At 37.8% G+C, this 12,071-nt stretch overlaps 3 protein-coding genes across 3 annotated transcripts; 2 read left to right on the forward strand and 1 right to left on the reverse strand.

Moving 5' to 3' along the window:
• Positions 1-1,667: 1,667 nt before the first annotated feature.
• LOC103967331 (aldehyde oxidase GLOX) lies at positions 1,668-3,449 on the forward strand. The gene has a single exon (XM_048574184.1). It carries the CDS (start codon positions 1,753-1,755, stop codon positions 3,358-3,360), a length of 1,608 nt encoding a protein of 535 aa, XP_048430141.1. The 5' UTR covers positions 1,668-1,752; the 3' UTR covers positions 3,361-3,449.
• Positions 3,450-5,441: 1,992 nt separating this feature from the next.
• Positions 5,442-9,970, reverse strand: LOC103967332 (protein NRT1/ PTR FAMILY 5.6-like). Its single transcript, XM_009380597.2, has 4 exons — positions 9,707-9,970; positions 7,527-7,744; positions 6,753-7,297; positions 5,442-6,533 (listed from the first exon to the last, which is right to left on the reverse strand). Exons 1-4 carry the CDS (start codon positions 9,846-9,848, stop codon positions 5,669-5,671), a joined length of 1,770 nt encoding a protein of 589 aa, XP_009378872.2. The 5' UTR covers positions 9,849-9,970; the 3' UTR covers positions 5,442-5,668.
• A 219-nt stretch (positions 9,971-10,189) lies between these two features.
• Positions 10,190-11,681, forward strand: LOC103967350 (60S ribosomal protein L24-like). The gene is made up of 2 exons (XM_009380607.2): positions 10,190-10,214; positions 11,392-11,681. Exons 1-2 carry the CDS (start codon positions 10,190-10,192, stop codon positions 11,679-11,681), a joined length of 315 nt encoding a protein of 104 aa, XP_009378882.2.
• Positions 11,682-12,071: the final 390 nt, after the last annotated feature.

Here is a 12,071-nt window from a genome sequence, read left to right on the forward strand (position 1 = left end):
ATAACTCATCATTTGGGTCCATAAGATTTAAAATCAATAGAACTTCCTGAGTTTGTTCAACATCAATTATTTTAGTCTTTCGTGAAAAATCTCCCTTAAACAAGGATAAAATGAGAAAAATATCCTCAATTTTTGTCAAATAATTTTGGCCCATTGTTTATTAAATTGATAGTATTTTTGTCATTTTAGTCATTATTTAATAGAGATTTTTCACACAATGACCAAAATGATTGATGATGGACAAACTCAAATACCACTTTTATCAATTTCAAATCTTAAGAGTTAAAGTGAAGAGTTATATCAATTTTAGAACAATTTTAGTTAAAATACCAAATAAAAAATAAAAAATAAAAAATAATCATGCGTTGGTCCACTGAGGTGATATACTTGGATTTATTGTATTAATTTATACTATTGCAACGTGTTCACTGTTCATGTATTTGATTTCTACATAAAAATTAAATGACCTCAGTTATTCATTATAATTGATAAAATCTTATGGCAATACTAGGGTTTAGGGTTCATAATACCGTCAATAATTAACATGATAAAACATTTTGAGTCGGTTACCGAATTAGCACAACAACTAATCGTATCATTACTAGAGATTTTACTGCTTAATTCATTATATTTGCTAATTAATTAAAATTAGCAACCGACATTCGACATCGGATACGACAAGGGAAGAAGCATGGAAGTGAAAGTACAGTGTTGCAGACTGGTGTGAAAACAAGAGATGGAAGGAGGCAAGGGTCCGCAAGGAGACACACCCAGCTCGTGGTGGTCCCACTTTGGACCCCACTCGTATCCTTGCCATTTGCTCTTCTGGTGAAACATACGTCATCCGGTCATCATCTTTCGACAGGTAAGAAATCCAAGCATGCCAATGCCAACGTGTCATCGTAAGGGAACCATACTTCTTACTGCTGACCTTTTAAGTCAGAGTATCCTGGCAGTTACAAGTCCCAAACGCCAAATCTGAGAGAGTCTTTGTCACGATATAATGAAGGTTGATTGTTTGCTCTTTTATTTGGATGTTTTTTTTTATGTTTTTCTATTTTATGTGATTATTGTTAAATCACGTAAATATTTTATAATGATTTTTTTTATAGAGGTAATAAGATAAAAAGTAATAGGAATATAAAATGTTAACGTGACTTAACTGTAACCGTATAAATAGGAAGAGATGGAAAGGGCATCCAAACAGGAGGACAGACAATATGCCTTCCAATATAATTTCATGGAAGTTCTTCTCCGTTATTTCATTAATAGGATTGTCATCTACTACTTCGACCTAGCGAGCTTTACAAGGGAAGTTTAACGAAAAGTTCTTTGTATGGTTCACTTTAATGAAAAACTATATTTTATACTAAAAAGTCAATCATGATACTAATCACTTTATCTTTTATTTTACACTCATCGTTAAAACTTAAAATTTTCTAATCATTTTCATTAATTTTCCTTTATTTTTGGTGATAGTAATATCAGTACAATATAAAAAAAAGAGAGTATATTTTAATATCAAATTATCAACATTATAAGCAACACATCAACGGTTGATAATGTAACAACATTAGGCCGTCGGACAGATTACCTGAAATCTATGATCGAGGGGACCATATTCAGTGCATTCTTTGTTTGTTCTGCACCTTGCTGTAGCAAAGCACTTCCTTCATTGCTTTAAGTACTAGCTTCACATCACTATACACGGTACACGCTCTCACTACTTTTTATCATCCACTGTCTTTCACCATGCCTTCTGTTTCTCAGCAATGGCTGCTACTGCTTCTAATAACCACAGTACTAACAGTCTTCGCACGTGCCGACTTACCAGGCACGTGGGAGCTCCTCGTGCAGAACGCCGGCGTAGCCTCCATGCACACCGCCGTCACACGCTTCAATACCGTGGTGCTCCTCGACCGCACCAGCATCGGCCCTTCCCGCAAAATGCTCCGCAGGGGCCACTGCCGCAACGACCCCTACGACGCGGTTCTGAAGCGCGACTGCTACGCCCACTCCGTGCTCTTCGACCTCCAGACAAAGCAAATCCGCCCGCTCATGATCCAGACCGACACGTGGTGCTCATCCGGGCAGTTCCTCCCGGACGGCACGTTATTACAAACGGGTGGTGACCTGGACGGGGTGAAAAAGATCCGAAAATTCGTCCCGTGCGAGGCAACCGGGTCGTGCGACTGGGTGGAGCTTGCTGACGTGGAATTGGCCAACGGGAGGTGGTACGCCACGAATCAGATTCTGCCGGACGGGTCGGTGGCTATAGTCGGCGGGAGAGCGGCCAACACGGTGGAGTATTACCCGCCGAGAAAAGGCGCCGTTGCGCTCAATTTCCTTGCTGACGTGGAGGACAACCAAATGGACAATTTATACCCGTACGTGCATCTCCTCCCCAACGGCCACCTCTTCATCTTTGCTAACAACAAAGCGGTGTCGTACGATCACAACGTGGATAAAATCGTGAGGGAATATCCACCGTTGGATGGCGGCCCACGTAATTACCCGTCCGCCGGATCATCCGCAATGCTGGCGTTAGAAGGCGACTACTCAACGGCTGTGATTTTGGTTTGCGGCGGGGCCCCGTACGGCGCTTTCATCGCGAGGATGACCGACACCCCGGCGCACGGTAGCTGCGGGCGCATCGTAGCGACGTCGCCCGACCCGGTTTGGGAAATGGAGGACATGCCGTTCGGGAGGATTATGGGGGACATGGTCATGCTCCCAAGCGGCGACGTTTTGGTCATCAACGGAGCGCAAGCTGGGACCCAGGGCTTCGAGGCGGCATCCAACCCGTGCTTGTACCCGCTTCTTTACCGATACGACCAGCCGGTCGGCTTGCGGTTCATGACTTTGAACCCGGGAACCGTGCCCCGATTGTACCACTCCACCGCGAATCTCTTACCCGACGGGCGGGTATTAATCGCCGGAAGCAACCCGCATTATTTCTACAGATTCGACGCCGAGTTTCCCACGGAGTTACGAATCGAAGCGTTTTCGCCCGAGTATTTGAGTCCGGACCGGGCGAATCTTCGACCCATTATCGAGGGGATACCCGAAACGGTGCGCTACGGCGAGAGTTTTGACGTTTCGGTGTCGGTTCCGCTGTCCGTGGTGGGGGTTGTGGAGGTTAATTTGGGGAACGCGCCTTTTGCCACGCATTCGTTTTCGCAGGGTCAGCGGCTGGTCAAACTGGCCGTTACGCCGTCGGTGCCGGACGCTGAGGGGCGTTACAGGATTAGCTGTGTGGCGCCGCCGAATGGGATGGTTGCTCCGCCAGGTTATTACATGGCATTTGCGGTCAATCAGGGCGTGCCAAGTGTTGCGCGCTGGATACATCTGGTGTCTTGATGTATGATTTTAATTTTTGGTTAGAAAGTTCGTTAATGAATTAAATGTGGATAAGAACCGTAAAGCATTAATTGATATTTTGCTTCCTTTGGGCTGGTTGTTGGTAATTTCCAATTTGCTTGGATTTCAGAGTTACTGGTAAGAAGATAAATGGAAATAGACTAGTTGGACCTATAGAGATAAGAAGCGGGAGAACACTATATACAGATAAAATAAAATTATAAATTGAGAGCCTCTTAAATTAGAAGTTTTGTGCAGTGGCATCACTTGTACACGATCGAAGTCGGCTTTGAGAAAAAATTTGAACCCCTTTAATATAACAACGTAAGCGATTAGATTCCAAAGTCAAACAGGGAAGACTGGTGGTGTCTAATCCATTCATCAGCAAAGGAATAAATCAATGGAAAACGATATTTGTTATTCCCATAGTGGTTGTGAGTCCACTTGTGGCGGATATGAAAATGAGACTGCTGTTCTTTTTCTTTTTTAGGTAATCAAAAGTTTAGGTGGCGGGGAGACTACCCAATCATAGGGTTATAATATACTATAAGTCTCTTCGATGATTTATAAAGAGGGTCTTAACTATTTTTTTTTTGTTTGAAAATTTTATTTGAATCCATACAACCTCACTTTACACCCAACTTAAATCTTAATTGTGAATTGTCTTTTTAACCCTATGGTGTAATTACCATCAAGTACAAGATGAAATAAACACAAAAATCAAAATTTATCAATAAACACACATTCAATAATAACACCCTTACAATCACCAAGGATAACGTTGGAGACAAGTTTTAGTGGTAGTGTCCCGATAAATATATGTCAGAACTGAATCTTTCTTGTTAAGAGGGAATAGCCATCACTTGAAGAGAAAATTGATATCAAGGATTATTGAAATCAAATAATTGAAATGGGTAATTATACTTGCTAAAATCTCATTGAAACAATAACTTGCTTAGCGCATCAGGTGCGAAAGAAACCTACACGATAACCCAATCCAATTTTCTCACAATTCTCCACTAATTCAACCTCTAAATCACTGCACTCTATACGATTGGAAAATGCTAAGTTTCTGCAAACTAAAAAATATTTTGAATACATCAACGCTTGGGTTGGTTAGGTGAAGAAAACGAGCAATGTGAAATATGCAACAAAAGAAGGATTAAACACGAGACAAATATGTAAGATCTATTGTTCTCTTTATGTTTGAATGAGCTGTAAAAACTGATTTTGTGTTTTTATTTATTAATGGGTGTAAAGATAAACTTACCTATTAAATTGGGTTTGTGAAGGTAGTTTAAGTAATAAATTTGAGTTTAGAGAGACATTGATGGTTTAATTAAAATTTATATGGGTGTAAAGAGTAAGTTGGGTGTAGAAATAAGTCATATGGGTTCAAATAAAATTTCTCTTTTTGTTTTTACAGATTGCCCACTAAAAGAGATCGCCGACAACGAGATTCGAACTTAGGCCTTAGTTTAAAAAAGAGAACGATTCTTATCAACTCAACTAACCTTTTTTGACTCAAGAGACTTCAGTTCTTAGTTGTGCTTGTAACCATTGAAAAAGACCCAAAAAGAGCATCAAATTTTGTCACTCTAGTGGTATAGAATAGTTGGGACACCATGTTATGTGTCATTCTGGTGACACATTATAATCATCTTTAGCAGGACGCTTTTATTAATAATTATTAATATTAATAAGATAAAGATAAGTCCTAAGAATGCTACTGTGCACACTTTCATTGTGCAATGTAAGGCAAATATTTTAGAACCCAACTCTCTTATCTCATTCACCTACCAATCTTTGTTTTAGTAGTTGTTATTTCCACTTAGATCAGAGGAAGTCTCAGAGATCCACATGAATACAATTATAATACGTATTTACATTGTGTTTGATACTTAATTATAATTACGAATTTAAACGTATCTTGAGAAAAAATATGTTGTATTTGTTTTGATCAACTATTATATGAGATGGTTACATAATGCGAGTGAAATGCCTATGTCATTGTTTTCTCTTTCTCTCTCTTAATTATCAAGCAACTCATTACGCTATGCAAAAATATAGAGAGATTGATAATATACACCAATTCCAGGTGAGTTTAAATTGGAATTGGATGGCACCATTTTGTTTGCCTTGATATTTCTTTAAATACTGAAATTCAAGCCTTTACAAATTAATTTCAAGCACGATTTCATAACCTGTAGTACTTCAAACTTAGAAAGTAGATTATTTTTGGACTTAATAAACGATGGTTCAGTCAATATTGCTGATATTAAACTACAATATATGTGTATATATCATTTCATGGGATCGGGCCTCCATTTTCCGGTTCATCTTCATAGCTATCAGCCACAGCCACCTTCTGCACACTCTTGTAAGAATAACGCTGAGCCACGAAAACATAAACACACAGATTTGCAGCAGCCACGCAAGCCAGGAGCCAATAAAACCTGTCTAATCGACTGCTGTTCAAATCCTTCCCGAACCAACTCTTCCCGACATTGTCCGTGATGTGATCAACGGCCGTGATCAAAAGGCTGCTAAGGAAGTTCCCAGCTCCGATCACACTGAGGTATAAAGCAATGCCTAAGCTTCTCATGGAGTCCGGAACTTGGTCGTAAAAATACTCCTGCAACCCCACAAGAGTAAACCCATCTCCAAACCCAATGATCAAAAATTGTGGTGCCAACCACAACACGCTCATGGAATGCGAACCTTTTATTGGGTCAATTTTGACAAGCCCTAGTCGTTTCTTCTCCACCAATGCAGCTGCTATCATCGTAGCGATGGAGAAAATCATTCCGATTCCAATCCTTTGGAGGATGTTGATTCCTCTTTCGTTTCCGGTTGTCCTTCTTAGAATCGGGACGAGGAGTTTTTCGTATAATGTGACAGAGACGATCATTCCAATGGCAGCGATTGCATAGATTGAGGCAGGGGGGACCTCAAAACCATTTGCAACCTCTCTGTTCATGGTGGCACCTTGTTTGATGAAGAATGTAGAGGTTTGTGCTACACAAAGTCCAAATGGTAGAGTTGCTAGCCAAATGGGGATCAAGTTTAGAACAAGTTTCATCTCCTCCACCTTGGTCACAGTTGCTAGTCTCCAAGGACTTGGCTTCTCGGTCAAGTTTTGCACACTTATGATTGCCGCCTTGTCAAGAAATCTGAAACACGTGATGCCAAGAAAATCTTGTTCTTATAACATTTTTTGCAGTGATTATATTATACAAAAATAACAGTTTGATAATACAACATGTCAAATTTGATAACATAACATGTCATATTAACATATTAGATATGTCGCATGTGAACGTTAACCTTATCGTATATAAACAAGGAACATATTGTGTTATGTAAACAAAGGATATCATCACTTCACTTACTTGAGCTTCTCGGTGTGGCACAGAAGCCTCCCATTGACCTTTTCCGATTTGGAGATTTCATACAATTGAGCAGGGTCAGAAGGGTGAGGCAGACTTCTCTTAGCAATGGCAGCTACAAGAACCTGCAACATTGGTGTCAAGGGGCTTCCACTTGGTTTCCGATAACGGTAATTCCGCCTTCCAATTATGAAGATAGCAAGTGATACAGCCATGACTGCAGTGAGAACAATATCAGCAACACCCCAACTCACATGGTCTTGCACATACACAACCACAGTTACCCCAAGTAAAAGCCCACAACAAAGCCCAAAATTCCACCAATTGAAAAAGGACATCTTTTGCTTCCTTTCTTCGCGGTGATCGTCATCGAATTGGTCAGCTCCGAAGCTTTCCAGGGCAGGCTTATGACCCCCAGTCCCTATAGAAACTAAGTAGATTGCAAGGAAGAACACAACTTCATGTACTTTTCTGGGTTCATGACATGCTTTTGTATCACAAGGCCTCAAGCTGGGTAAGAACCAGGACATGCACAGAAGAATCAAACCCTAAAACAACAGAACAGTCATATTCTTAGTAAATTAATAGTTTATAACAAATTAATTTGCTTCAACTGGGCGATGCTATTTGGCACACAAAATGGAGACACTCTCTAATACAAGTGAGGCGCACATGCTAGTCGTGATTACATATATTAGAGATCAAAATGTCAGTAAGTGTTTTAATTTTGTGTGTTCAAATAGTTTAATTGTTCAAACTGTAAACGAAATTAACTACCATGAGGTAAATGATGGATGAAAAGAGAACTGTTTTGAAGCGCCCCAAGTAAGCATCAGCTATGAAGCCGCCAAATAGCGGAATCAGTGTGGTGACACCAGACCAGTAATTGACACTTTTTGCTGCGGTCTTGAGGTCGTCATGCAGTACTCTGGTGAGGTAAAGAATTAAGCTAGTTGCTATTCCAAAGTAGCTCAACCTCTCACTGAACTCGATTGCTACACACACAGAGGATGATCACATACGTACAGTTAAAATTGGAGAAGTCAACTAATAGTTAATTATCAGATAAAATTCAGCTGAAGAATTTGAACCAAAGAAAGAAAACTGGTTCACATAATTTTGTGCCTTGTTATCTGTGATAGTATCACAGTATTATCCTGATGCTACAGGTATGGAAAATGTACAAGGATTATCTGCTCTCCCACTTCTGGTGCCCTCCCGTACCCTCTTGTTTGTATGGTCACGGTTAAACCACGTCAACATTTTATATTACTAATCATTTTTGTCTTATTATCTCTTTAAAAAAACAATATAAAATATTAACGTGGCTTAACCGCAACCACACAAAATAGGAGAGCACGAGAGGGTACCAGAAATAGGAGGGTAGACAATCCTTGTCCATGGAAAATATGGATAAAATGGCCATTCAAAAAGTAAGAAAAAGATAGATTTTGTAGCTTTGGAGTACCACTACAGGTATGGCCCTTCGAAAACCTTATCTGGTTTACTTCCCTCTCAAAATTTCATTAAATCAAAGCTATACCAAGGCTATCATGCATAAAAAAACATAATAGCAAAAGCTATTTCTATACATGCTTAAGTTCTTTTTTTCTTTACATATATATGTCTTATTGAGGGGAAAGATTTTTCTGCTACATAATATCTCGTACCAATGATAGAATGTTATGCATAAGATTTTCTTAACATATATATCATTGCATTATTACTAAATAACTATGACCGATGCCATTTAATATATTGTTTCCTCCTGTTAACCTGAAATGGCTGGTAGGCCTTATTTATCGGGGTTTAGGATTTAGCTAGGGAGCCAGTATATAATTTTAGAATTATTAAGATATACCACATGATCTTGAGCATAAAATAGACCCGCATATATATAAAGTTTGCTCTAATTTGATATGTTAGGTGATTAAATTATGAACTAAATATGAGTCACTAATTACATAGGATAGTGCTGTTTATAGACCTATTCTTACTTTTCATACACCCTTGTTAATTTTTGGTTATTCATCTTTTTCAATTCATTCGATCTGTTATCAGAAAATGAAGAGAGATGTGTGAGAAATAAAAATAGGTGTGTGGATAGCACTACTCATTATATATGGGTGAACTTAGAAGTATTTGTGGCTCTAATTAACTGAATTTTCCAAAATATTTGCGAGCACAAAAGCACTAATTCGTAGCTTGGTGACCTTTTTCAGCACTTTGTCGATTACTTGTGTTAATCGGGTAGGATGGCCACTAACCCTAAACGCTATACACACACACACACACACACACACACACACACACACACACAGAGTAAGTGTGCTGAGGCTCCGGTCCCTCACCACAGGCACTCTTAGCTCATATCACATATATACTCACGGCCTACATACATACATATATATATATATATCCACCTTCCGTGGTTCTGCTTGAAAAAAGTGATAATACAATACAAGACAGCAAAGCAACATAAAAGTATACAATATTCGTTTTGTGGACGATATTTTCGTCAACAAGTTATATATTCCTACGATGAAAATATATGTATTTCAACTTCTATTGTATATGAACTGTTTATCATGATCTTCCACGGCTAAAACTTAGACAAAAATAAGTAAGCCAAAAAAAGAGAAATCTTGCAGAGCATATGACAGAAGCAGCAAAAAATATAGGGGTGTGCTATCCACACACCTCAAATTACTTCTCACACACCCCTTGTTCATTTCTGTCCGTTGATCTTCTTCAATTCATTTGATCTGACGGACCGAAAATTAGAAGCATGTGTGAGAAGTAACATGAGGTGTATGGATATCACACCCCAAAATATAATTGCTCAAGCAAATGCTCAAGCAAAGTAGCATGAAATTACAGACTTTATTTTTGGCAATCAAGAGAAACTTACGTATTACGTCTATATTTAGTAGTTTGGCATAAATATTATTTCTTACCAACAATAAAGAGAGAGGCTTTCCAAACACCAGTTGAAGCTCGGATAGGAATGTTTCCTTTATGATCCAGGGAAGAATCATAAACCCATTGCTCCTCATCTTCAATAACTTTGCTCGACTTTGCTCCCCTTCTTTCTTCCATCTTCACTAAGAAATTGAACTTCTTGTACTAATATCACTTCCAAAGAAGGAAGCAAAAGTATTTAGATCAAGGCTGTGTGATTCCTAACAAGATGGAAATCTGGTATACATTTATATGTGGGTTGGTGCAAGGAACATTGACTTTGGTTCTCTTTATATAGGGGAGGGAGGACACTCTTCACATGTTTCTCTTTTTGAAATTCTTCAAGTTACCGTATGACCGATACGTGTCAGTATCGAGACCATATATTTAGTGCATTAATTTATTCAGATTTTGTTAAATTTTAGAATATCGTCAAATGAGATATCAAAATTGCCACGTAAAACACATAATAGTGAAAAATGGCAGCAAGCTCCATCCAACCAAGTCTGCAGTTTCTTACGTGGCGCTAAGTCAATTGAAGACAAAGTTTTTTGCTGTCAAATTTGGCAGCAGCAGTCAAATTTATTTAATTTTTTAATAGATGTGATGCAATATATAATAAATATTATTGTGTGTTCCAAATATTAGATTAATTGTCTCAATAATTGATCCGATAAAAAGATGAAAATTTTGAATATTTGATTGGTTATCTCAGTAATTGACCCCACAAAGAGATGAAAAAAATTATAAAATGACATTATTATTTACCCTATTAGGTGGAGCAAAAAGTTGTGCAAAATATCAAATTGCCATAAGTCATTAAGTATATCTTAATGTTTGAAATTTGATATCTTCCTTGATGATGCTCTTAGTCATTACGAGAATTTGATTGCATAAAACACTTAGCAAGCTTATTAGCCCTTTTTTATTCTTTTTTTTTTCTCTATCGACCTAATGTTATACTTAAGTTGCTTCGAGCCTACTTTGCTAATGAAGTCAAAATATAGAGACTCGAGATTTATTATGTTTTTAATTTTAACAATAAAAGAATAATAAAGAATTAAGCGGGTGGTACAAGATCTATAATATAAGTATAGAGTAAAACGTAAATAGTAGTACCAATTATTCTCCCACTTTTTCCATTACATCTTAGTTAACTTGGGAATCTCTCTCAATTTTATTTTTTTTTTATTTTGGATCAATGGGAATCTCTCTCAATTATGAAATTTATTTTCATCTTTTTTTGGCAAGATTTTTTGATACATTTTTGGCAATCGTTATGAAAGAGGAAACGTCCTTTCAATTAAGTGTTTGGAACAACGGGTGTTACTATATAAATAGTGAGATATTTGTGTTAGAATAATAAATTTAAGTTTGACAACTTATGTGCCACTTTGATATTTTTTTGAACAAACGATATTATCTACACTAAAAGGGAGGGGGTGAACTTAGTCTCACAATGTGCTAACAACAATGTGGTTCAAACTCATGTTTGGCGAGAATCGAATCTAAAATCTCTCACTTACAAGTGATGAGAAATACTACTAGATCGTTATACTAAGTGACTACATCTTTTAAACTATTATTTTATTACATAATCTTTGTTTTATATTTAAATTATATATTTATACACACACACACTTCATAATAAAATTCATATTAATTAATAATGGAATACCAGAGGCTGTAAAGAAGACGATACATGACACCAATAAGCCTGATGCAAGGTCTATTGTCGGTGCTACCCCGAAGGTTATCCATAGCAGAATAACGGAGAAGCCAGAAGTTCATGGTGCTGCACGTGAAGCTGCCCTTCGTCAAATCAAGATAAGAATCAAGAAGACCAAGGATGAAAAGAATGCCAAGAAGGCAGAAGTACTGAAATCTCAGAAGACTCAAGGCAAGGGCAACATTCCCATGGGAGGTGCACCCAAGGGACCAGAGCATGGCGATCGTGGTGGCAAGCGTTAGCCACCGTTCTGTTGTCCACTTTCTGCGGTGTAGAGTAATAGATAAGACGTGTTTGTTAGTTTGAAGATTTTGTAAGGATTGCAATGGTCACATCAATTAACAATTAATTATAGTAAATATTTTAAAACAATACAAAAATTAATAAAATGCATTTAGTAATAAATTAAAATTTATTTGAAGCATTAACTAACATCAGCTTCAAAGAATTTTTAATTCATAATTAAATGCATTTTATTTATTGTTTTAAAACATCTACTATAATTAATTGTAAGATCTCATATCGTCCAAGAGAGTGGATCATGTAAGCCTTATATGTATATTCTCATCTCTACCTAGCACGAGGCCTTTTGAGAGCTCACTGATGTCGGGTTCCGTAGGAACTCCGAAGTT

The sequence above is a fragment of a genome, unplaced genomic scaffold, assembly GCF_019419815.1.
Source record: "Pyrus x bretschneideri cultivar Hongxiangsu unplaced genomic scaffold, Pyrus_bretschneideri_v1 Contig11, whole genome shotgun sequence".
NCBI classification, from domain to species: domain Eukaryota; kingdom Viridiplantae; phylum Streptophyta; class Magnoliopsida; order Rosales; family Rosaceae; genus Pyrus; species Pyrus x bretschneideri.